At 45.7% G+C, this 26,064-nt stretch overlaps 1 protein-coding gene across 2 annotated transcripts; it reads left to right on the forward strand.

Annotated features, from left to right (window-relative positions):
* The first annotated feature begins 1,937 nt into the window (after positions 1–1,937).
* LOC144101166 (uncharacterized) lies at positions 1,938–25,065 on the forward strand. 2 transcript variants are annotated; one of them, XM_077634212.1, is made up of 11 exons: positions 1,938–2,088; positions 8,510–8,595; positions 8,724–8,782; positions 9,056–9,094; positions 10,351–10,386; positions 12,625–12,724; positions 14,627–14,775; positions 16,337–16,384; positions 16,476–16,517; positions 22,065–22,218; positions 24,777–24,874. In XM_077634212.1, the coding sequence occupies exons 1-11, from the start codon at positions 1,955–1,957 to the stop codon at positions 24,839–24,841; spliced, it is 912 nt and encodes a 303-aa protein (XP_077490338.1). In that variant the 5' UTR covers positions 1,938–1,954; the 3' UTR covers positions 24,842–24,874. The 2 variants fall into 2 exon arrangements, with proteins under 2 accessions (XP_077490338.1, XP_077490339.1); XM_077634213.1 differs by having other exon boundaries at positions 1,994–2,261; positions 24,777–25,065.
* The last annotated feature ends 999 nt before the right edge of the window (positions 25,066–26,064 follow it).

The raw sequence follows: 26,064 nt of genomic DNA on the forward strand, positions 1-26,064 counted from the left end.
AGGACAGCTTCGTAGAGGACTGTACAATAGAAGTTTAGTACCTGCCGCGGTGGCTCAGTGGTTAGAGCGCTCGGCTACTGATCCGGAGTTTCCGGGTTCGAACCCGACCGCGGCGGCTGCGTCTTTATGGAGGCAAAACGCTAAGGCGCCCGTGCGCTGTGCGATGTCAGTGCACGTTAAAGATCCCCAGGTGGTCGAAATTATTCCGGAGCCTTCCACTACGGCACCTCTTTCTTCCTTTCTTCTTCCACTCCCTCCTTTATTTCTTCCCTTACGGCGCGAATCAGGTGTCCAACGATATATGAGACAGATACTGCACCAAGTTCTTTCCCCAAAAACCAATTATTATTATTATTATTATTATTATTATTATTATTATTATTATTATTATTATTATTATTATTATTATTATTATTATTATTATTATTATTATTATTATTATTATTATTATTGTTGTTGTTGTTGTTGTTATTATAGAAGTCTGGTCTACATCCCGTGGAGTGTGTGACTTCGGTATCTTAGCCTGGGTTCGAGGCGATCAAAGTGTCCATCCGCCTTAGAGGGCTGTTCCGCTAAGGGGAGCGGACTTCGAGCACACAGCGGATTACATGGAGCGTGCTGACAACGGGTACCGCAGTCAACCTCCGAACATCTGGACAAACCCTTCTAGTTCGAGTGTCTCCCACAGTGTGCTGCGTGGCGCTTAACATCAAAATTTGCTGCGGGAAATTTGAATGTTTTGTTTACCGCATTGATTTCGTATGACCGTCACAGTCGCCGCGGTGGCTCATTGGTTACGGGGCTCGGCTGTTGATTCGAAGGACGCGGGTTCGATCCCGGCCTTGGCGGTCGCATTTCGATGGAGGCGAAATGCCGGAGGTCCGTGTGCTGTGCGATGTCTGCAGTGCACGTCAAAGAACCCCAGGTGCACAAAATTTCCGAAGCCTTCCACTACGGCGTCCCTCATAGCCTGAGTCGCTTTGGGACGTTACACTCCATAAACCAAACCAAACCTTATGATCGTCAGAACTAGTCGGTGCGAGTGCGGGAATAATTTTATAAGTCACATTCTACAGCGCGTAGGAAGAGTAGGTCATCACTACGAGCACCTTCTCGCATGATAATATTCCCATTGAGTTACCATGTGTTCGCCTCTTGCAACCGACAGATGGCGCTAGTAGGTGATGTCGATTAAGCATGTACGTAAACAAAATTGAGTATTTATAGAATGATTTATAACATCATTAAACAAATATACAGAAAAAAATCCGAGCATGGAGGCAGCTGCCACCACCCGGTTTCAAAGGGAACGCTCCTATCTTCCATCCATCCATTTATGCATTACAAGAAAGCTGGACATGCGTTAAACGTTGCAGCGGTCACCGCATGTTTACGGAGTGCAGCAACCGCACGAAGTATAAAAGGACGCAAGCGATGGAGCGTCACATTTATCGTAGTGGTTGCTGTGCTCTATTATATTAGTTTAGTTGTTTGGTTTAACCTCAGAGAAGAAAGGTTGCATTAAAGTTCAGCGACAGAGAAGAATACACTCCTGGTTAAGTTACGTCAGCTAAAACAATTCGCAAACTTCTTTACTTTCCTCCACGGCCATACAATAGCTAACATATTGCGAGAATGTCAGTGGTCAACAATGAATAACGTCAGTGTCAGAGGGCGGTTATGATACTAAGCTCAAGGAAAGGAAAACTGAAAGACAATGCACATATGGGCGATAAGTACAGTAACCAAGTAACCAGCTATCGTTGAGCAGTTCAATGTACTCAGCTGTCACGTGTGAACACCTGCTCAGCTGAGAGGGGTGCACGAGTCGCAATGTTCATCGGAATAAGCAGCACCCATGAACCCCGGCTCTTTTCCGTAGGCACTCGATTGCGGTAACACACGTGTCGACACTTCGTTTCCACAGGGACGGTGTCTCCGAGGACTCCGAACAATGGCGAAGATTGGGCGAAGCAACGCGACAGCAAAGAACAATGATCCGGGAGAATCGCACCTGCGGGGATTCACCTTGGACGACTCGCGACACGCTGCCTGCAGAGCTCGCTACGCTGAGTTCGACACCACTGGGCGAGTATACCTTTCAGCATATGTGCGCTTGGTGTTCGTTACTGACGCTGGTAAGCTGGTACGACCGAGCTGAACGTGCTCTCAGCGACGTGCCATCGTTCTAACGCCTTTTATGGACTGCCACCCGAACCACAAGCAAGCCGTTCTGTTTTAAGCTTACCTCAACATCAGTGGTGAGCTGATGCGTCGTAACGCTCATACTAACACTTCTTAACCATTTCAGGCGCTTGTTGTTTCGATTCTAAACGACCATTTTTTCGCCTAAATAGTATTTACAGGCTTCATAAAAGCATATCCATTAATTTTCGAACGCAAAAGACCAAGGGCTAATTTGACACACGCATGTACAAAATTTCGCACAAAGTGAACTTTCGAGAATTGTGACATCGAAACGCTTTGTTTTTGTCAGTGAAACATCCTAAAGATACAGGAGTCACTTCTTATTTCTAAAATGTATATAAGGCTATGAATTCAGAAAAAAAAACGATATTATTACTAGTGGTGAAATTTGAATGTACGAAGGTGGCGGACAAAGTGCTACCAAGCTTGCTGCTTCGAGAAACACTTACCGCTTTCGCTAAGCATAGCTGGCATTAAAACAGACCTTATAATCGCTATATGAATGGTGCTTAATTCTCCTGAGACGCAGGAGTCGATACTATGTGTAGCAAACTTTAAAAAAAAAGTACGCACTTGCGTACTAAGCGCATTGAAGGGTTAATGGTAACCACCATAACACTATTTCGTTCAGTTGGTTTTGGTTTTATTGGGTTTGACATCTCAAAGCGACTCAGGCTGCTATGAGGGACGCCGTAGTGGACGGCTCCAGATAATTTCGAAAACCTGGGGTTCTTTAACATGCACTCACACCGCACAGTACACGGGCCTCGAGCATTTCACCTCCATCGAAATGCGACCGTCGCGTCAGTGTTAGAACCCGCGTCTTTCGGGTTCTATAACACTATTTACGAAATGCACACGGCTGCACGCAGACATTTGTTGGCCGTTGTTCTCAAAAGGCATGATATTTCGAACTGTCCCGGATGATTTAGGCGACGAACATACTGCTATGAACAGAGGGAAGCACACGACTTAGTTATTAATCTATTCAAGTTACTCACAGGCTCCTTTTACATAAGAGCATTGTGTGAGTGGGGCAGTACACATGAATTTGGAAAACATTAGAGCGAAAACAACGATTTAAGAGAAACGTTTACAATAGTTAGCAAGAGATACTCGGCACGAGCCACTGTGGTCACTTCTTTAGCACAGCTCACAACAAAGCATACGTCATCAACTAGCCCAAGCTGCAACCTTAGACGATGAATTATTCCGAGTGTGTTGAAATGTATTCCGCTAGGCGCAAGTCACGGCCTTCAGCTGCATGCGTACTTTTCCATTGCTGGACGTGTTTTGTTGGCCTTTACTACAAAAAGCTATACACTGACGGGAGTGACGTCATGATGGCGTCATCAGCAGAGGTGAACTTCACGGCAGGACAAATGCCGCTTCAATGACCTCCGGTTATTTCTTTTTGGGGCTTGCTGCCACCACATTGTTGTAGAAAATTTCCTAACCTCGTCACTGTACCAGATTCTGGGCCGCCGTCGATTAGGTTTTTGTAGGGAAAGCTACATTGGCCGCGAACTCGCAATTTCACCGTGCTCGAATTCCCACCGTGGTCGCACCGCACATCGTGACTGGTCACGTGACTGGTCACGTGACCAACCGCTTGACAACAACTAGCCAGACAACCAGACCTGCAATCAAGATTAACCAAGGCTAGCCAAGCTATGCCTTAGCTTTCGCTACGTATATCCTGGCATAGCCGAGCTAAGCCACTGCCAATCTTTTTTTTGCTTTGTAACTCTGCCGGGTGTTTCAAATTATTCAGTACGAATTTTTTCTTTAAAATCACGGAAAATTACTTCAGTGCAGTCTTTGCAGGTTGATTTTACGGTACGACGGACATTATTTACGGAATATAATTCAAGAAAACGACAACTTATTAACTAAGATAAGCTTATTAATCTTCTCATTTTCGGTTTTACATTACACGATCAAAATGCGGAATTGAAGGCCGGTAAAATCGAAATCAAGCCCTGTATTTGAAATTTCAGAATCGAACATGGAAAAAAAAACGCTGTTGAAATCTCTTCATGTTGTCTTTCCAGGATTAGAAATTAATAAAATGGCGCCGCTTGAACAAAATACACAGTAAGTTTGCGTATTTTATGACGTAGAAGATGTTGACGTGTTTCCCGTGACGACACTACGCACAGAGACGCCATTTTAACTACATGCAATGCGGCAAAGCCAACTTGGCGTGCTATCAAGAGACCGTATTTTCGCTATTTCGAGTCACGATGCCGATTCGGAAATTTTATAAACTGTTCTCGCCTTCCATGTTGGAGGCACTCAATTTCTCGATAAAGTTTAGCGCCCCAGAAAGCAAAAATTAAAAAGCAGATAAGTAAATTTCACTAAATTATTTGTCGTTTTATTGCAGTATAATCTTGTAAAAAATGTAAGCCTTGCCGCACAGTCCCCCGGAACAAAGCGCAGCGACGCATCTTGTCCAGTCCATGCAGCCCTCTACACAAGTGAATTGATGATTATTCAGTCAATAGTTAACAGCATGTTATCTTAATGATAGTGAAGTGACGCAGCACACACCACTGACTTGGACCACGTCACACAGTATTGGAGAAAGAAAAATCTTTAACAGCACGTTTTCTTTGGAACATTTTTACATCCAGACGGCCAAGAACGTGATCAACAGGACAAAGGCAATTTGCCCGAAAACTACGCCCACTAACTGCGCCATTAATTACACATACACGTGTATAAGAAGCAGCCCATTCCGTCTGTCCTCATTGTGAGCAAGGGACCCGTAGCTGTCCCGAAACGTCATGCTTTAAAACCTTCGTTTGGCTAGTGCATGTTGCTTTCAATCAGTATGCTTCCCCCTCGCTAGACACGATGATGTCGAACCCTTGACTGCATGTTATCCTAAACGGCACCTGATCTCAAAGCGCACGCGTCTCTTTCGTAGTTCCCCAGGGGTGAGTCCTGCGACCACTGCGGTGTCTTTTTTATTCATGTATGTTAGCGAGATTGTACAGGACCTGAATTGCGAAGTGCGTATTCATTAGTGGCAGAAATGTGCGCGACAAATTGATGTCTCCCATATCTTTAGCGCGATCTGGGCAATTGGTGCATGAAACGGGAGATGAACTCATACAGCGCCAAGTGGCAACACACTTCTTTTACACGCAAGCAAGCTGCGGTTTACTCTGCGTATTTTGTCACAATGCTATTTGTTGCAGAACTATCAGTGATATCAGGGGTGCCACTGACTTTCACACACGAAGAATGAGTTGAGCCGCAAGTGGTGCAACTATAGCAATGTATGTCTTCCTTTCTTTGTCTTGGAGACGGTCTTAAGGACTAAGGCAACGACCGTCGGTTGGTCAATAGCCGTATGTCTGGTGCCTCCACTGTTTGCCGTATCTGGTTTTAGATGATTCTCTTTTCCCGGCTGCAGCATACGTACAGTCGTGAGCAAAAGTGGTATACAACACGCAGCCGACAGCGAAAGGGGTCAGGATAGCTCAAGGGGGTCCCATCTTGTCTGCAGGCATGTCAGTTGGCTCCTTACGATGTGTCGCGCTACTGCTCGGTGAAATGCACAGCGCTGCCGCGGCAGTACCGTGCCTACTAATGTTGAGTTAAAATTGCACGCCACAAACATGCCCTTTTGTTCGTCGACTTAGCGTGACGCGAATGACCATTACGCTAGCGATATCGCAGCGGTGCGAGCGCCGGTCATGCGCCGGTTGCCTTTGCCCTATCTCGACCATGAAGTCAAAACAAAAATATAAGAAAACACCACCCACGCGATTTTTATCTCGTCGGAGCGTTTAGGAGAGAAGGAGCTCGACGCATCGAGCGGAGCTAATTGACATTCTTGTAGATAAAATGGGGCACCGCCACGATTGTCACGATCCGAGTTAGCTGTTGCTAGATGGCGTTGCAATGCAGTTTTCCAGAGCTCCGCCGCCGGCTGCGTATTATATACCACTTTTGCAGATGACTGTGCATGACAAATTACTTTGAAAAGGTAATAAAAGGAGATTACTAATTACTTTAATAAAAACTGCGAACATGTAATTACATTACATCACAAATGAGTGTCCCAAAGGAATGACTCTAATTACACTTACTTTTGGAAAGTGATTGCAGTTACTTTGAAATTATTTTTTCACTTTCTCACATATAAACATTACACTGGACGCATCTCCTGCAATCATTTCAGATTTCCCAAGTTACTGCAACGCAGGAGCAGCTTATGTTCATAGTGGGCGTCGAAATTTTTGCCCTGCTTTGAATATAGGGTGCCTTCTCCATTCTGAACGGCGTTCTACTAATGGATTTCATGGTTTATAGGGGTTCAACGTCACAAGGCGACTCAGGCTATGAGGGACGCCGTAGTGAAGGGCTCCGGAAATTTCGACCACCTGACGCTCTCTATCGTGCACTGGCATCGCACAGTACACGGGCCTCCAGAATGTCGCCTCCATCGAAAATGTCTTGTGCATGACGAAAAACTTTTTCAGTCGTGGGTTCAGCTAAAACGATTGTAAAATATCGAGTGTCGGCCTCGTGTGAGACCCAGTTGGTTCTAATTCGGAAGCTCAGAGTGGCATTGATGGCATTGTTTCCGGACTGGCTGAATTCGAGTGGACAGTGAGTATATGTACGTATTTCTAAACGTTGAACTGGCAGTGCTGAAAGTTCTCTTCGGTACCTCCAAGCCAAAAACCAAAACAGGCTTAGCGCTGTCAGCCCCACCGTGTCATAACTGTTTCTTATGACACGACGACATATCTCACGCTGATGAACGTGACACCTCGTGTGACCTACGGCTCTTGTCACGGGGCTGGCAGCTGTCCAGAGTCGGGTTGTAATGTTGTAATCAGGTTGTTCTCGCCAAAAGCGGGAAAGCGTAAACACCTATTCTTCCACTTAATGTCGGCTGTGACAAACAAAAACTACAACAGGACGAACAACACTTGACAACTCCGCTGGACTGACAACCTTGTTTTGCTTCTACAGTGCTGTCACAGCGCTTGCCGCAAGTACGCGGTCAATGTCGCACATGGCATAGTTTTCTAGGGACTGCACCGCGCGCTTTTCAGTGACTACTCCGGTCACTCATGGGGTGGCCGCCACCCACATTTCGAAAAAAGGTCACGCAAGATTCTGCTGACGTCAGCGGTCGCGCAGCTTGCCTCTGGATGAGTGATTACCCCGATGTGTGACCTCTTGCTTCAGCCACCATTTTCTTCAGTTCGAATAAATGAAACGAAGAAGTCCACACGCTTATCTAGAAGCACTATTGTCGCAAATTTCAGATTTCCAGCGTTAGGTGGCCATTTTTATTTTCGAGTTCCTGCTCCTAGCTGCTGGGACGCCGCGTGCGACTGCTGGGTGCTCGAGGGTTTGTCTTCACAGCAAAAAGTAATGCCCGTTTTATGGGAAGTTTTCTTGTCAAATTTGTCTCACTATACTGGTGCTATTTTCAGGCCTTAGCTTTATAATTCTAGTGTTCACTCGTCGCTTGAATTAAGTTAATACTCTTGTTTGGGCGAGCTGTTTCACCTTTGGAAGGGTACGTACAGTACTTCTTCGCGCAAGTACGCACTCTTTCATTTAATGTGCACTGAAGATAACGTCATCGAGTTACTGTTCAAGTTAATTTCTTTGAACTACGTACATGCAACGTATTGGCCTTTCCATCGGGCGAGGAGGATGTAAAGATGCTGCTTCAATGCATGGTGACCATAGGGACTACTCAGGCGACCTCTTGTCACATTTGCCAGTTTTGGCTTTGTTTACCGAGACAAATGTAAGTTGTCTAAATTCTGAAATAAACTCGTAATTTCCAACTACAACTCAAATACGCCTACATGGGAGTAAAAAGGGAGTGTGCTAGCGGACAGTTAGTGTTTTCAGTGCAGATTAGAGCTGAAGAATTTGCGTGACATATCCCTATCAATAAACAAAGTCAAAGCTTTCTAAGAGAAAATTCCTGCTGATGGAGCATTTTCAGATCTCGTTAGTGCGCCATCGAGGCATGTCCAAGCAACACAGGTAATCTTCCCAATATTGGAAATATATTGGCAAAAGTTGGTCATACGAAGGGCCAGCGTGAAACCATTCCTTTCCAATATTGGGCCAATTAACTGCGTTGCTTAGGTGCAGGCTCAGAAGCTGCGGCTTATTGTTTCTGTCTGGCACACAGCGACCGCTACCTGTCATTTCAAGTTCTTATGTTCGTAGAATACGCAGGGAAAAAAATAGAACAAACGCTATTTTCCCAGTCGTAGATTCCTAATTGCGTCTCGTTCTCTTTCAGGAGGCCAGGCGTGCGCAAAATGCTCCCAGCAGCATGCGGTGTAATCATATTTGCGTTCGCGGTGGCACAGGTGCACGCCGAACAGAGTAAGACACTGTTTTCCACACCTGCAGCCGTTTGCAGACACTGGGGCATGACACTGTACGCGAGAGCGTGAAAGTAGAAGAGGATTGTGTTCCCTGCCTTGATGTACTTTTTTTTCTCCTTTCTTCAGGACCATCGGTACCCCGTTGTCAAGTTGTGAATATTCCTGATGTCATGGGCATAAGGAAGGTAGGGCAAAGCAGTGTCAAGCCGCCTATGTGTACGGGGTCATATTCCATATATAGCTACAACGCAGAAGGCGTAGATGTCAATAAATAAGACATATCTTAAAGAGGCTACAATACAATAAGAGTACGACATACTATGATGTATGAAGTGCCTCGACACACCCTGTGATGGGCAGCCTGGTTTAGTTATAGTTAAAGTGGTGTTTGGTGCTGGGTACTGATGCTGGGTACTGATGTTGGGTACTGATGGGTTGCTTTCGCTACCTGTTTACAGTGCCTGAACGAGACGCTGAACCTGTGTGGACTGACCAAAGTAAGTTGTTTCAGTCTGGCGCACGTGCGCGAAATTCTGCACTAAATTGAAGTTAAGCATCGATGACGATTGCTCAGCGAAACTGCAACGACACAAGACATTTCCTCACATGTACAGGCGACGCGACGTCGAAGGTTTTTTTTTTTTAAATGCAGGTGTGCATTTCTAGGGCTTGCACGCCATATTTTCGTGGACACAATTATGCGTCCACACGGCAGAGTTCTTATGGATTAGGATCCAGCTCCAAGCTCACCTGTGCAATAGTAAGAACCACGCATATCCTTACAAGCGAACACGACAGTTGAACATCTTTATAACGAAGTTGAAGTGGCCCAGCGATCACTTCGTTATAGCCGTAGTTTTGTTGCAGCCCTCGTTCACCGAGAATCCAAGGGGAATCGCCATTCCTTCGTTATATCCATTATTCCGTTATAAACCGCTTCGCTATAACGAGGTTCGACTTTACCACGGACGCGTCGCCAGGCGTCACGGAGGCATCACGGTCGTTCAGTGTGCCATGCAGGTCCGCAGTGGCGAAATGTATGAGATGACACGCATGCGCACAGAGCCCTTATTTGCCATTCACAGCCAGAGTTGTTTAACATTACCAACTGCTAAGCATTCCAGAGAGATAGTGCTTTTATTTAGCTCGGAAATTTTGGTTGCGGGTGAATTAGGCCTTATTCTAGGGCCCCGGGTGCTCCTATAGCGATCTTGGCTCGGTAAATTAGCTTTCGCTGTTATTCGAGCCTCTCGCTAGACAGCGTTGTCACCCAGTGGTCCATTGTAGCATTTTATATTTTGGCAGCCCTGTGTATTATGATATAGAGTCGGTTTGTCCAAGCACCAGGGCATAGGCGTTGATATTGTGTGGGGTGAACTTCGTTTAGAATGTGGAGATGCAGGATCCGTGTATCAAAATATAGCATGCTGAGTGGGCCAGAAGTCTGCTTACGGATTGTCGCGACGTCCCGTGGTCAGTAATGTAAACTGGGTTCAAGTTAAAAGCTTCGAGACTGTTGACAAAAGCGCCAACGTATGGCAACAACGTATGGAATATTAGGAGACGGAGAGCTATAGTGGCCTTGACTATAGGTCCCTATAGGTTGTAAACGAAGCCATGCATCGCCGCCGAGGGAGCACTACAAACAAAACGAAACCGAGTTTGACTTTTAAGCTAATTTCAAAGATTCGCACGAAGCACAAAGAAAAAAAAACTTAATCTTAATTTCTTTCTTTTACTTTCTTTCCGCTAGGACGAACGAAAAGCTGCATCCCGAGTACTTGGCAAGGTGAGTGTGCTAAGTACAATGCTTCGGTATAGTCAGCATAACAGCACAGTGGATATAATTGGGCTAGATTTAAAAAGAAAAAAAAACTCTGAGAACGTTATTGAAGTGATGAAATTTCCGCAAGTGTTCTCAAAAATCGCGAAAACACACACATTCAAGTTGTACTGTTAATAGTCTTATTGCTGTTTATTGCTATTAAAATGACGGGGTTAGCGGGCCAGCCAAGCTGCCAAAGTGCACCTTTTTTCCCGCAGCCCTTTCATGTGCCTGCGCATACATGAAAAATATAGATTTGATTTGATTTGATTTGACAGTCGACTGCGAGAAAAAATGATTATACACTGGTAACGGCAAAGGCACTGGTGACATTAATACTTTTTTTAATTAACTGTAGCAGAACGTTTCTCGCACTATTTGCGGAGTACGACAGGAGATAAGCGACGCGTCGGAAAGCCCTTTTCCCAACTGCCACACCATGAAACGTTGCAGTCCAAACAACAGCCGAGAGCTGGTCGTACACACTGCAACACCTATTACCAGTTTCATCTTTCCTGCGATGACATAGAGCATTCACTGCAGCAGAAATCCGGCGCTATCCGGCGTTGTTCAAAGAATTCCTGATTGGCTGGAGGACGGTGACGTCATTAGAGGCCGAAAGAAGAGTGACATGCAGAAATTAAAAACGACTAAGAAGAAAATGACTTAGACAACAGCAGACCCACGTGCAAAATAGAGAACCTTCCGAAAATCTACCTGCGCGAAAATTAGGCTTGAGGGAGCTATTCCTTCTCGAATTGCTAAGGAAGAGTAACCATGGGTCTCGCAAGCCCCATCGGTGACTGTGTTTGAAACAGCCACCTACCGGTGCAATAGCGCGTCGCTTAAACGCTACGCCGCTCCGCCGTTAGTGGTATGAGGACTGGACGCGATATATCAGTGTGACACATTTTGCGGAGTTGCATAGTCGGAGTTGAATTCGAGAGTGAAAGACAGTGGGCTCAGAATCGGTACAGAATCATAATTGGAATGGAATAAGAATTTGATTAGACTGTCAAGTAAAATAAGAGTGCTAACTCATTTTCTCCTCATCAATCAAGTTGATCTTCCCCAAATTTTTATCGCACTCTTTGCACCGTTTTTACTGATTCTTGTAACTGATTTCTATTCTGCCAACAGAGTGCATGAGGCTTGTTTCGTGTCTTCGTTCTTTTTTTTTACACTGCGTGACTGCAGGATTAACCTGGCTCTTAGAAATCAAGTCATGAAAATTAAAACTTCACGTGTGTGGAAGTAAATGCAGGAGATTTCTTGCACGAAATTTCCTGGCCGAGACGGTAATTACGAGCAAACAGAGACATTTTTAACATGTGTGTTTAAGTCATCTTTCTTTCCACGCACAATAAGAGAATGGAACACAATTCCAAATGAAATTGTCACTTTAAAAAATTACTTTCTAAATGCTCTTCCAGCTCATCTGCGAACAGTAAACGAATTGTAACAGATCAATGTGCAACATGCTTTATTTTCCGCATTTTTGCATGCCTTGCAAGCGTTGTTACATGGCGCTTTCAAACAATACGTGTCTTAAAACTTTTTCACATGCTTTCATATGACTGGGTATACATTTGAAGTGTTTCTTGCTGCAGTGTCTTTTTGCTATGCCTGAGTGTGTTTATATGAACAGCTGTGCTTCTAGATTGTCTTAACGTTTGTACCTCCGTGCACAAATGCCCAACGGGCGATTTGTACTTACTTAAATAAACAAATAAAAAAAATAACAGGGTAAAAAAAACTACCGGGACACTTTGTGGGCCTATAAAGTGTTCATGGCGAAAGCCTCCCTAATTACTGTGTCACCTCGACTGACTGTTACTGCGTTACTCTGCTATTTCAACGGTTATGGTTTCGGCGCGCCAAAGGTGCCATTGGGGCGAGCGGCGCGACTGACGTCACTGTTGCTATGCGCACATGCGCATGCGCCGCCTGCTGCTGGGGGTGCGAGGAGGATGCGAGCCGGTGACGGGAGGGTAGCAGCTGGCACTGCGCCAAGATGAGCCGGACGGACACCGTCACCGCGAGTATGAGCGGTTAAAGGCTTTCGCCTTAGTAGTTGTGTATTCTGCCGGCCTATAGCCAACTTTTTACTTGTTATTTCCCTTGAATGTCCCCATGGAACTCGCGAACAGCGTTTCCATTGACCTATACCACCACACGCGCTCGTGTTGTGATTGTTCGCAGTGTCTGGTGGCGTCGCTGGCCACCAAAAACTTTCTGACCATCGTCTTGGGGCTGGTGAGAGCTGGTCTTCGGTTTGCCTTGCGGATTACCTTTCCTGGCTGTAAGTATAGAGCACGCAATTCCCGCTGCAGAACTCACGTCACGCTTTCAGCATCGGCTATTCCCTGCTCTTCCTGGAGTGGTCTTTTGCATTAACTGAAAGCAAGTGATTATGAGTGGCACTTACGTATCTCAATGTTCAGGGGAAAAGAGCTGAGTGAACCTCCAGTTTTGATTTTTTTTTTCGTAGGGTACCTCAAGGCTGAGTAAGTATGGTCGCCATTGCCTCCCCAACAAAATAAAATAAAAAATAGTATACGCCACAAACCCGTCAGGCACTGTTCCCGCTGGGACTTTTGGGCTTACGCCAACATCCACCTCCCCCCCCCCCCCCCAAAAAAAAAAAATTATACATGCCTGCTCAGGCTACAAATTGGAGGATAATCGCGTAGGCGTGTTCTCGTTTGAACACAGCCCGATAGCCCTTTCATCTTGCCATGGCCAGTGTAAGGTGCACTACTGACCCATTCAATGCAGGGACATGCGTGCAGGCAGAGCACTTTTCGTGGCTTCCGAGAACCTATGCTGTGCTCCCATGCGATCGACACCCATCGCGATCACATTTGCGCTCCACGATGAGCTGCCAAAGACTCAATGAAACGAGAAATTGACGATGCTTGCTCTTCAGGACTTCATGATCGCTCTCTATTGAAACACAATCCTTGCGAGCATAAACCACTCCATGTTTCACGGCGACGAATTCACGAGGGACGCTTAACTGGATATGACACCGCCGCAATGGCTCAGTGGCTATCGCGTTCGATTGCCGAGCCCAAAAACGCAGGTTCGAATCCCGGCTGTGATGATGATGATGATTATGGTGAATTTTTATGGCGCAACGGCATCTGCGGCCAAGAGCGCCATGGCAAAGGGTGGTTTCGTCTTCTCAAGGCGGGACTCATTTCCCAAGCATTTCACCCAGATTAAGCCGAGCACCAGGCCAGGGGAAGCTTGTACCTATTTGTATCACCGGTGGGTACCCGGTGGCACTGTGGATCGAACCCCGCACCTCCCGCATGAGAGGCGGATGCTCATACCACTAAGCTACCGCTGCGGTGAATCCCGGCTGTGGCGGCCGTATTTAGATAAACGCAAAACGTAAAATACGCCACTGCGCTGAGCTATGTCAGCGAACGTTAAATGACACCAGGTGTTCTAAACTAATCCGGAGCCTTCCACTACAGAGTCCTTCATAGACCATACGTCGTTTCGGGGGGTTAAAACCACACACGATATATGACAACTTTAGGGGGTTTAGGGTTACGGGCTTAACACAGATATAATAATAATAATAATAATAATAATAATAATAATAATAATAATAATAATAATAATAATAATAATAATAATAATAATAATAATTGGTTTTTTGGAAAGGAAATGGCGCAGTATCTGTCTCGTATATCGTTGGACACCTGAACCGCGCCGTAAGGAAATGGATAAAGGAGGGAGTGAAAGAAGAAAGGAAGAGGTGCCGTAGTGGAGGGCTCCGGAATAATTTCGACCACCTGGGGATCTTTAACGTGCACTGACACCGCACAGCACACGGGCGCCTTAGCGTTTTGCCTCCACAAAAACGCAGCCGCCGCGGTCGGGTTCGAACCCGGGAACTCAGGATCAGTAGCCGAGCGCCCTAACCACTGAGCCACCGCGGCGGGTTTAACACAGATATCGATAGCGACAATACAACTGTATACCGGAAAAGGCGCCCTTCAAAATCAAAAAGCCTATTTTTTACAATTGTGCAAAAGTCTCAGGTGAAACATCCTGTGCAATATCTCATTTACAGAGCACGCCAGAGAGTTTTGGCGTCGAGATTTCTTGCGAACGTCATTCTCCCTAATGTTGTCGTTGTGTACTCTCCCTGCACACATCCATGCAAATCGATACTCTCTTCTTGCAGCCACGGCGGTGGTATATCCATTCTGGACACGAGTGAAAAACCTGTTCACTAGGAGGAAGAAGGCAGTGCCCAACACGATTATGTTCACATCAAGGCCGTGCAACGACACAGTTCCAGTATCCTTCCCCGACTTCCTTGGTATTGCCGAAGTGAGTTGGGGTTTCCTTCACAACAACCAATTAAATTGGGCAAACAAAAATTCCCAACAGAAGTAAAATTTGAAACAGTTATTGTTAGCCTGTTTCTTTTCATAGTTCCAGTCCTAAGCCCTCTTATTACCTGTTTATTGCCTTGTTTCATTTCCGTATTTCATGCCATCAACCCTTACAAAAACTTCTTTTGACCGTCTATAGACTGTCCATAGACTTCTGTCTATAAATTCTGTACTCTCTCTATAGACAAACCTTATAGGACACTCTATAGGCAATACAAATCCTATAGATAGCCTATAGACAATCTATAGATTTATGGACATATACATTTAGTAGACATCTGTCTATAGAGAGTCTATAGACTATGAATAGACAAAAAGTAATATCTATATGAAGCCAATAAAACCTATAAGAAGTCTATAGACTGTCTATAGACCATTTTTGTAAAGAAACAACTGTGTCTACTTGTGCTTGAAATTTATTTTTATGTACTTTATTTTTATTAATTGTTGTGACCCGTTATTACCAGTAGTTCTTCCCCCTCCCCTCCAGAAATGCGCAAACGGGGCCTTCAAGGGTAAATAAACGATGATGATGATGATGACGTTGATGATGATTATGACGATGGTGGTGGTGGTGAAGAGCCAGTGCAGTTCTGTGCTGTGCTCCACCACAGTAACGGGTGCAGATATTTTTTTCCATACAATTTTTCCCTGAGGCCGATAAGATCAGTCAAGAGACTATGACCCTAAGCTGGCTGCTCTGGCCATCTAGTCAGTAGTAACAGGTAAAGATGAACATTTATCAAAGAAAAACTGCCAGAATTTAGCGCTGCAACTTCAAATGCATGACCTAACACATACTAAGTGGCCTGGAAAGCGCAAACCAGCGTCAAGCTCGTTGCACTTAATAGTTTCTTTGCAATAAAAGCAGTTGTTGCTACGTTGTAAAGCCTGCGACCACTACTTCCTCGACATGAATCACTGCTGAAACCTGCAAGCGGTCCGATCTTAACGGGTGGGAGTATAAACAGTACGTTTCACAAGGATGAATGTGAACCGCAAAAACAGACACAACTCAAGAACGTAGCGGCAGGTGCCCCTCAAAGGAAGCCCTCCAGCCAATAGCGTCGACCGATTTTCACAACGTCGCGGTTAATCCTATTGAGCCGTGGTTAATTCTATTTCATCCGCCACCCCCTGCAGTGCCACGCTAGCTGGTCTAATGGGATGAACAGCTCCGTCATGATAATCGGTCGACGCCATTGGCTGGAAGGCCTTCTTTGAGGGGCATCTGCCGCTTCGCTATTGAGTTGCACTCGAATATGGAAGCTTTTCGGGTGCTGACATGCGAACAGGCTTAGTCAAGGCTGCGTACAAGCAAGCACAGATGGCTACCCTCAACAAGATGCTTTCACTCGGTACACAAAAAAATTAGCACACCAAGCGGTCGTGAATTTAACTTGCAAGCGCATGCGCCTTGGTCCTCTTACAGCATTGAAAGCAAGCAGCTGGAGTCTGTAATCAATCCATTGCTTCAAATTCTTTTCACATTGCAGTGCGTTCACCTTGAACACTTCATGTGCAGTGAAACGGGCAAGATGGACGTGAGTATAAATCCATTTCTGGCGGATTGGCAAAATACGCGGCCCTAAAACAAGCTTTAATTGTGCTGTAGCTCCCTTTTCGGTTTTGCAGATCGGATCGACGGTGGTGACATCGGCTCTGAGCATGGTGGTGGTGAGTAGACTGAATAGACTGTACGCAGGTGCATTCTGTCAGGCCGAACGACTTTGGACTCCAAAAAGTTGTTTCGACGCAGAATACCCTCCTGTTACCGAAACCCTAAAGCTGTTCCATGGTAACGATTCGATTCAGAGAAAAATTGAGGTTTCCAAACCTATGGAGACCTATATAGGGTGCTCTAATGCGACAGCATTGGAGTTCACATCAGACGCAAAATCCGCCGTGCGATGTGACGCAATTGGCTGATCGGTCGAGAGGAGTCACGTAGCCTTGCGACGTCATCACATCCTGCCAACCATGGGAAGTGGCAACATGGCCACCGGACTGTGAGCAATCTGCCCACCGTAGCAGGAGGCAATTAAATTATTGATTGGTCAACAAATGTCACCTGACCTAGTGGCGTCATCGAAAACCTGCCCACCGGGTTGTGAGAACCTATAGTTTCTAGATAGAAACCTAGATAGAACTGGAGTTCACATCAGGAGCAGCCCGGAGCCGTCCGGAAGGTCCTGTCCTTCAGCGCGATGTCTTTATGTAACTAAGGTGGCAGACTGGGCATGTTGGTGATTCATAATGGAAATGTACAGCGCAAATACAGACAAGGACACAAGAAAGAATGACATGGAACACACGAGCGCTGACTTGCAACAGGTTTATTTCGAAATTCGCACCAGTATTTATAGCAAAACCAGGCAATCATCACGCATGCGCAGTAGGAGTCAAATGTCTCAAATATAACAGCTCTGACCGCCTCCGAGAACACTGCAATATCTGAACGGCGAGGAGGGTTCCTGGACGCTCACTGCAGAAAATGTAAGACCGGTAATGATGACAGCGATTCTGATGAAGATTTTGTGTGTCGGCCTGTGTACAAAGATTGTTCTGTGATTGCCAAACACCGTTGCCAACTAACTCGAGAGATAGTAGAGGCTGAATTGATAGAACGGTTGGGTGAGTCCTGCGTGGCCAAGTCATCTATTGCTCTAACAAAGAGCTGTTATATTTGAGACATTTGACTCCTACTGCGCATGCGTGATGATTGCCTGGTTTTGCTATAAATACTGGTCCGAATTTCGAAATAAACCTGTTTCAAGTCAGCGCTCGTGTGTTCCATGTCATTCTTTCTTGTGTCCTTGTCTGTATTTGCGCTGTACATTTCCATTCTTTTTGTAAAATGCAATACCAACAAGCCCAAAGACCCACCTAGTTAGGAACCATCCGTGTGAAAAAATTCGCCGACTGGTCGAGATTGGCAGGACGTCACAAAGACAAATTACCCCAAAGGATTAAAAGAACGTCTTGCGGGGCAAGGTGGTAACTGTACATCTTTGGTTACAGGCGCGAAAAACAGACATAACACAAGCCGCTCCGTCCCGTCTTTCTGCCTTGTGTTGTGTCTGTTTTTCGCGCCTGTAACCAAAGATGTGCCCCAAAGGAACCAATAACCGGCCGCTACTCAGAGGAGGCAAATTCAAAAAAATGAATCGAAGTCGATAATGGAATGTGAAAAATATTGCTATTGCCTCCTACTCTTAAGGTGACTTAAGCGTCCCATTAGTTTTCTTATTTCATTTTCAGGAAGACGTCAGCTGAACGTCACACGGTGTTGTAGAAGCCCGTGTAATATACAAGCTTTCGTATTTAAACGGCTGCAACAAACTCATTCTTCCCAGTCTGACCCTATGCTCGGAATTTCTTGCGACCTCCGCAGGCGAGGAATGCGTTTCCCGGCATAAGACTCGTCCCCAGGAAGCACCAAAACGTTACAACACTCTTACTTCTTTGTTTTGGTCCAACTTTAATACAGTGCTTCAAGAAGATCTTCTTGAGATGCTTCACTAGCTGGCTCCTGAGCGTACATTGTAATACACTTTTGCTGTATCTTTTATTTCTAATGTGTGGGGAAAATTACAAATGAGCCTTGGATTAACGTTTGCCTGACCTTAGTTAAGGATTAAGATAACATAAACACAACATGTACAGTTGTGTATATAACATATACACAGCTTCAGCCACAATGATGGCTGGTGTTATACCTAATGCTGGTGTTATACCTAATGATGGCTGGTGTTATACCTAACCCAGTTATACCTAATGAGACGAGCGAAAGACCGGCCTCCTTCACTAATGATGGCTGGTGTTAAACCTAACTCAGTTATACCTAAGGAGACGAGCGAAAGGCCGGCCTCCTTCACTAATGATGGCTGGTGTTATACCTAACTCAGTTATACCTAATGAGACGAGCGAAAGACCGGCCTCCTTCACTAATGATGGCTGGTGTTATACCTAACTCAGTTATACCTAATGAGACGAGCGAAAGACCGGCCTCCTTCACTAATGATGGCTGGTGTTAAACCTAACTCAGTTATACCTAAGGAGACGAGCGAAAGGCCGGCCTCCTTCACTAATGATGACTGGTGTTATACCTAACTCAGTTATACCTAATGAGACGAGCGAAAGACCGGCCTCCTTCACTCCGCAGAGTCGGTCCCCCAACGGCTCCGACTGAAGCGAGCGCGGAGAGGCGCGCGCTATATGCGGCTAATCACGTAGCTCGGCTCCAGCTGTGGCCAGTCACGTGGTATGCCACCAGGCGTGTGAAGCCTGGCTCAAGGTCAAAGTGAAACCTTGTTGACCTTGAAAGTTGCAGCTCGGAGAGTGGAGCTTTCGCGCCAAAAATGATGACGCAACCTTGCAAGACTATGATCCCATGATGCACCTCATCTACAATCAACGAACAAGGAAAAAAAAGAGGTCGGCATGTGGTACAATACACCACAAAAAATGCATGCTACTTAAAAACTGGCCTTCTAACGGGTAGCATGGCCTCAGGATTATATTTCCAGCTGTGAAAGGTGTCAAAATTGAGAGCGGTGGGTGGGCAACACGTAAAGTTTTCTAGCGGAAATTTTGTGCTGTGTATACAATCTATGGCAGGCATCATCTGCAATATGTAACTGCAAAGTGCCGCTAGTTGAAAAAACGTCATTACTGCACATAGTGGGACACAATGCTTGAGCTCAGACAAAATGCCTGAAAATATTGGCAATGCTGTTTTATAGTTATGATCTGAAATTATTCGCATATTAAATAATTTTTCCTGCTTAGAAAAGACGGCCAGGACAGAAGAGAAAGCGCCGTTCTCATCAGCGTGCGGAGACACGTCCACGCCGCAGAGCTTTATCCCAGTTGATAGTGCATTGGAAATTTCGTAAATTGCGTGCTGCCTGCCGGCCAAAACACTCGTCATCGATGTCTGTTACAGACCTCCTAATCATACAGCGAACTTCGCTGATGAACTGTGCGACGTATTATCACGCGTGCAAGACGTGCATACAGATGCGCTCCTCTACTTGCAGGTGATTTCAATTTTCCAAATTTTCTGTGGCAACCCCAGGTGGTCGAAATTATTCCGGAGCCCTCCACTACGGCACCTCTTTCTTCCTTTCTTCTTTCACTCCCTGCTTTATCCCTTCCCTTACGGCGCGGTTCAGGTGTCCAACGATATATGAGACAGATACTGCGCCATTTCCTTTCCCCAAAAAACCAATTACTATTATTATTGTGTCAAGTTAGTCCGCCGGTGGACACACGCCTTACCAATCAATGCAAATGTTTTCTTAACTTGTAAAGGATTTGTTAACTTATCAGTGTTTAAATTAGCACAGACTGCCCTTGCTTCGATACAAGTAGGTGCTATCTTAGAACATGTTAGTACGTTACAGATAGCGATAGAGTGCATTAGCAACCATCGTGCAATTCACTGTTTGTTCAAGAGCTCCACTTCGAAGAAATCTATGCGTGCAAAGTCTATTTACGGTTACGCCAATTCTGACTGTCGTGGTCAGAACAGCGAGCTTGAAGTTTTCTTTCATTTCTTTTCGAAAACCTTATGAACTCGTACTGTCTGCGAAAACTGTATCAGTTTGCGAGATGAAATCAAAAGGCTAAAGGACAAATATATAAAGAAAAAGTGGCTTTACATAACATATGACCAGCCATGATACTCAACATTGCCTAAAGAAAACAAACAGGTGTACACCAAAACCTTTAGTAGTCAGACTGACGCTGACTAGTGCGAATATTTGAATTCTGCAAATGTATCCACCCCGCCGCGGTGGCTCAGTGGTTAGGGCGCTCGACTACTGATCCGGAGTTCCCGGGTTTGAACCCGACCGCGGCGGCTGCGTTTTTATGGAGGAAAAACGCTAAGGCGCCCGTGTGCTGTGCGATGTCAGCGCACGTTAAAGATCCCCAGGTGGTCGAAATTATTCCGGAGCCCTCTACTACGGCACCTCATTCTTCCTTTCTTCTTTCACTCCCTACCTTATCCCTTCCCTTACGGCGCGGTTCAGGTGTCCAACGATATATGAGACAGATACTGCGCCATTTCCTTTCCCCCCAAACCAATTAATAATAATAATAAATGTATCCAAACAAGAAATTGAAAAGGCAAAGGATATTTTTTTATAATGCTAATACGTCTTTTTTTTACGAACCAACCACCGAAAATTTAGGAGGTCTATTGATTGTGCGCCTTTGAAAGAGCTGCCTAACTCCATTGTCCTGGAGTCTGAGGTGACATGCGAATGAAATGACAATTTTTTGTGGTGGTTATCAGGATGAAAATGCATCGAAAAAGGTTTTCAATGATTAGCTGTAGAGTGGTCGTAATGAAAGCTATACCTATGAAATTTGCTAGCAATCTAGGCTGCATCAGAGTTCGAAAGTAGATTAAAATTTTGTCTAGTATTGTTTGTAGATTAAAATTGTGTCTAGTATTGTTTGTATTTTTCCACTTATGTACCTTTATCTTAAAATCTACTCAATGCAATTAAAGTCTTTAAATTTTGTGTGAGTGTACGGTTATGTATATACAACTATAGTACTAAAATTGCGCGTTTTGATAAAAAAATAGATTTATTACGTTTGCTTTCTTTCTCTTTTCTATAACTGTTACCCATGATTTTTTTTTTAGCATAAGATGCAAACTAACCTAGGCTATTGATTCTAGCTCCAGTTATGTAAAAGACATCGACTGAAACTTGTGAAAAAATTTACGTTTTCTAACGCCTTATAGTTGCTGAGAAAAAGGTATATAAGCATCTAAAAATGCTATTTTCAGATATAGCGTCTGAAAACGGCCACCATTCCGCTCGACGTGACCACGAAAAAGGAAAGAAAGATTAAAAAAAAGCATCTTTCAAGTCGCGAATACCTAAGTGTAATTATTGACTGAAAGCTAAAGACGCTCAATCAGAAGGTTGCCAAATCTACAAACCCGATATTTTTTTTTTCGTAAACAAAGAGGGGTGATAAAAATGTGCGCTGTGCATCGCACAGGGCAAAGGTCAAATACGTGATAGTAGTTTTTCTTTGCGTTAAGAATCAGAGCAAGATGTTGGCAACCAGAGAAAGGTCAAAGATGTGCGTGCGCTGCAGACCTTGTTTACACGCGCAGTCGTTTTTTTTTTTTTTTCATTCCGGATTATGAAAACACCGCAGTTCTAATTCCTCTCTCCTTGCACTACCACATTTCAGTGCATCTTAAAGAAACTCCCGTTCTTCAACATTCTGAGACTAATCAAAGACGTCGTGTGCAACTTCTTGGCCTTGATGGTGAAAGTCTTCGAGAGGACCAGAGCCTTGAAATTCATGGTGCCCATCACGGAGTTGTTCCAGATAATACTGAGCTGTAAGTATACTGATTGTCCAGAAGTATTCTGTACGCCAGTCACACCGGCAAACTGTTTGTGTTTCTAAATCAGTTGCGTTCTTGTGTAGAGGCTCCAGAGCCGCATGCAATTAACCGGCTTCGTCCACTGCGCAAAGCCATATTTAACCGTGGGAGCACAGCCCCTCCTGTCAATTAGATGCAGCTGTGCGATTAGGGAAGGTGGGGAGGAAGAATGCCCAGCATTGCCGGGCCAAGTGGATGTGGTAGGGCGCAGTCCCAACCCCGGACACAGCAGGGGCAGGAGGAAGGAAGGATGGGACACGACACGGGGAAGGTGTCAGTTTTCATGGTCGGATATAACTCAAGAAAGAAGCGGCTTTTCCCCGTCAAAGGACGCCCTTCCAGCCAATGGCGTCGGCCGATTCTTATCCTACTAGCGTGACAATGCAGGGGGTGGCGGGACAATGCTGGGAGGGGACTATCCCTTTTCAGTCCCCTGGCCAGACTGGGCTATCAGGAATCAGTAAGAGAAGAACAAAGAACGGCGAACCTACCGGATGAGTTCCGCGGCTCTATAAAAGTAGGACCGCTACCAAGAAACATGGACCCAAATTTACACACGGCCAGGCGAAACGCCAGGGCAAAATATGTAGAGAAACACCTAGCAACCAAGGCGAACACGGTCTACACGGACGCCGCGGTTTATCCTTGGAAACGAGGAACGAAAGATCAAACGGTCGTAGCGACAGTGATAGGCTCAGATTTTAAGGAAATCAGTTGCGCGTCGGCACGGGATTGTACGGTAGCCGAGGGGGAAGAGATGACTGCTGCTCTAGCGGCCGCGGAGGGCTACCGCACAAATACATCCCTTGTAATACTAACAGATTCTGAGGAAGCATGCCTTAATTATACAAATGGCAGAATTGGCTGCGAAGCACTCCAGATCCTCCTCCGCGCTGTCCAGAACAAAAAAATCGAGTCAGACACACCCTGTTTTGGGTACCGGGACACACCGACATTGAAGGCAACCAAAGGGTCGACAAGATCGCTCGAGAGCATACAAGCCGAGCTGGCTTGGACGGAGATCCCGAGGACTTCATGACGGTGACCTCGACGTATTCAGATCTACTAAATTATCATAGGGGAACGAGGATAAGATACTCCCCACCCCACAGCATACTAAACCAATATGACGCAGTACACTGGCGTAAACTGCAAACCGGAACTTTCCCAAACTTAAACGTACTAAGCAAAATGTTCCCTGGGCAGTATAGGGACACATGCCCGTAGTGTAGCGCAAAGCCCATAGAGTAGAAAACCCGAGTGCGGAACAGTGGGAGAGGGTGCTCTCCAGCGGCGACCCGTGTATACAACGGGTACTCATAGAGCATGCCCGACGAGCAGCCACCCTCAGTGGAGCCCTGGAATAGGGGCACCAACCCTGCCAAACAGAAGATATCACCATCAGGAAGATGGAAGAACTCTGTCGGACCGCTGAATGACCTTGTAATTAGAGCAAACAAAGTTTATCCTATCATATCCCCTTTCATCTGCCACTCACTGTGTCATGCTAGCAGGGCCATGAGAATCGACCGACGCCATTGGCTGGAAGAGGGCCCTCTGACGGGGAGTCAAGTCGGCGAGAGTGCTGAAGGGGGAGAGAGGAATGCCTGAGAGGAGGAGGGATAGACGACTGCTCCACAATTAAATCCAGGAGCGTTAGAAGCCGCCGTTCACACAATCCCCGGTTTAACGAGAAATTATACCAGCAAGCGCCTTGGCGCAAGCGTACAACACGTGTTCCCAACTGCGATTAGATCCCCATACCTCCGCGGCGCCAGAGTGTTAGACTATAATAATTCAGTAGCCTTTCCGTGGCTTATCATGGTAATGGTGGCAGTATCATCGATCTATCGAACCATCGACCGCTTTCGATAAGTTTTTCAATTCTCTCAAATTCCTAGAAAACTTTCATGGATGACCGGGACCATGCGCAAACAGGCCCCCTTTTTCTCCAATCACAAGGATCTATACATATAGACTTAACCCTGCGGGCTTATTATTTGTGTGTGTGTGTGTGTGTGTGTGTGTGTGTGTGTGTGTGTGTGTGTGTGTGTGTGTGTGTGTGTGTGTGTGTGTGTGTGTGTGTGTGCGCGCATGTGTGTGTGTGTGTGTGTGTGTGTGTGTGTGTGTGTGTGTGTGTGTGTGTGTGTGTGTGTGTGTGTGTGTGTGTGTGTGTGTGTGTGTGTGTGTGTGTGTGTGTGTGTGTGTGTGTGTGTGTGTGTGTGTGTGTGTGTGTGTGTGTGTGTGTGTGTGTGTGTGTGTGTGTGTGTGTGTGTGTGTGTGTGTGTGTGTTCAAAGCGGCAGCTTAGTGCGCATACTCGTCAAAGCCCAGAATGCTAGTGTTGCTCAGTGAAGTTGTAAACAGTAAAAATGTCTATAATAGAAGGAGTAAATGAAATCCACGTGCACTTTCCAACTCGACGCCACCAATAGTTAACCTATTGCTTGCATGCTCAAAGAGTTCAGTAACATCGCATCCTCACGTGGTCACTCTTTTTCTTTTTTCCTTGCAGGTCGAGTTTCCAGCGCCTTGCCCGTGCCGGTCGAGAGAATGCTCCTAAGCGACAACATTATATAACGTTCATTAAAGACACTCTTGCCGCGCACATAACCAATGCTGAAGACAAGTGTTCTGAGAATAACGGTGACCGAGGACGCTCGCTAATTGCATGCAGGAAAATAGCTGGGCCGAGCATTATGAGACAATTCTCTGTTGGCTCCAGCAGATAACTGTTGGTTCCAGTTGGAACCACCGGCATTACCGGATGTTTCATGGAAACCGGCAATAAAATTAAACAAAAATATAAACCTTTTGGGGTAAAGAGATGGCTTCTGCGCTAAAGCAGTGCCAGTTTGCGGGACGTCAGAAAAAAAGAATGTTTATTCATTTTAAGTCGTATGCTGTTTAACCAAATTCTTGCCAGTTGCAGTTAAGCACCTGGCTGGAATTCGAGATTTGTCGGAGGCCTTTACTAATTGCGGCATCACTTTTTAGAATTCCGAAAACGCGATTTCCCTTATCTTTGTGCTTTAAAGATCCCAAGTTGGTCCAAATGATTCCGGAGTCCTGCACTACGGCACCTCTTTCTTCCTTTCTTCTTAAAGGTCCCTCCTTTATCCCATGCCTTACGGCGCGCGGTTAACGTGTCCGCCGAGATAAGTGAGACAGTAACTGCGCCAATTCGTTTCACCAAAAACGAATCGTCATTTTCATTTTTCATCTTTGCGGCTAAATTATGGCCATTTCACGCACGATTTCAAAAACGCCCGCTTGCGATGCACGCTCGGCGATGCCCGCCTGTGCATTGAGTCATTCCGTGGCACACGTGCCGCGTGACCTTCTCTGTCCCTTTTGCTTCTAACACCCAACACCTTTACTTTGACTAACACCTTTACTGATTCGAGTTATCGATCAATTCGATCTCGCCTTACCATCTGATATAGCCGTTTTAGTTAGCTTATTTGGCAAAGCGACTACCCGGACAGGAGGTGGTCCCGTTTGGTTTTATGGTTTTATGGGGGTTTAACGTCCCAAAGCGACTCAGGCTATGAGAGACGCCGTAGTGGAGGGCTCCGGAAATTTCGACCACCTGGGGTTCTTTAACGTGCACTGACATCGCACAGTACACGGGCCTCTAGAATTTCCCTTCCATCGAAATTCGACCGCCGCGGCCGGGATCGAAACCGCGTCTTTCGGGCCGGCAGTCGAGCGCTCTAACCACTCAGCCACCGCGGCGGCTGGAGGTGGTCCTGAGTTCGATCCCAGGAACAGGATGTTTTTTTTTTCAACTACGGAGTTTC

Source organism: Amblyomma americanum, chromosome 8 (assembly GCF_052857255.1).
Source record: "Amblyomma americanum isolate KBUSLIRL-KWMA chromosome 8, ASM5285725v1, whole genome shotgun sequence".
Taxonomy (NCBI): Eukaryota; Metazoa; Arthropoda; class Arachnida; order Ixodida; family Ixodidae; genus Amblyomma; species Amblyomma americanum.

Excerpts from the sequence above, each read along its gene's own strand:
- LOC144101166 (XM_077634212.1), top strand. The coding sequence starts at position 1,955 with ATGGCGAAGATTGGGCGAAGCAACGCGACAGCAAAGAACAATGATCCG. Across the intron at positions 10,387-12,624 it reads CATCCCGAGTACTTGGCAAG|TGTCTGGTGGCGTCGCTGGC; the intron begins GTGAGTGTGCTA and ends GATTGTTCGCAG. Across the intron at positions 22,219-24,776 it reads GTTCCAGATAATACTGAGCT|GTCGAGTTTCCAGCGCCTTG; the intron begins GTAAGTATACTG and ends TTTTCCTTGCAG.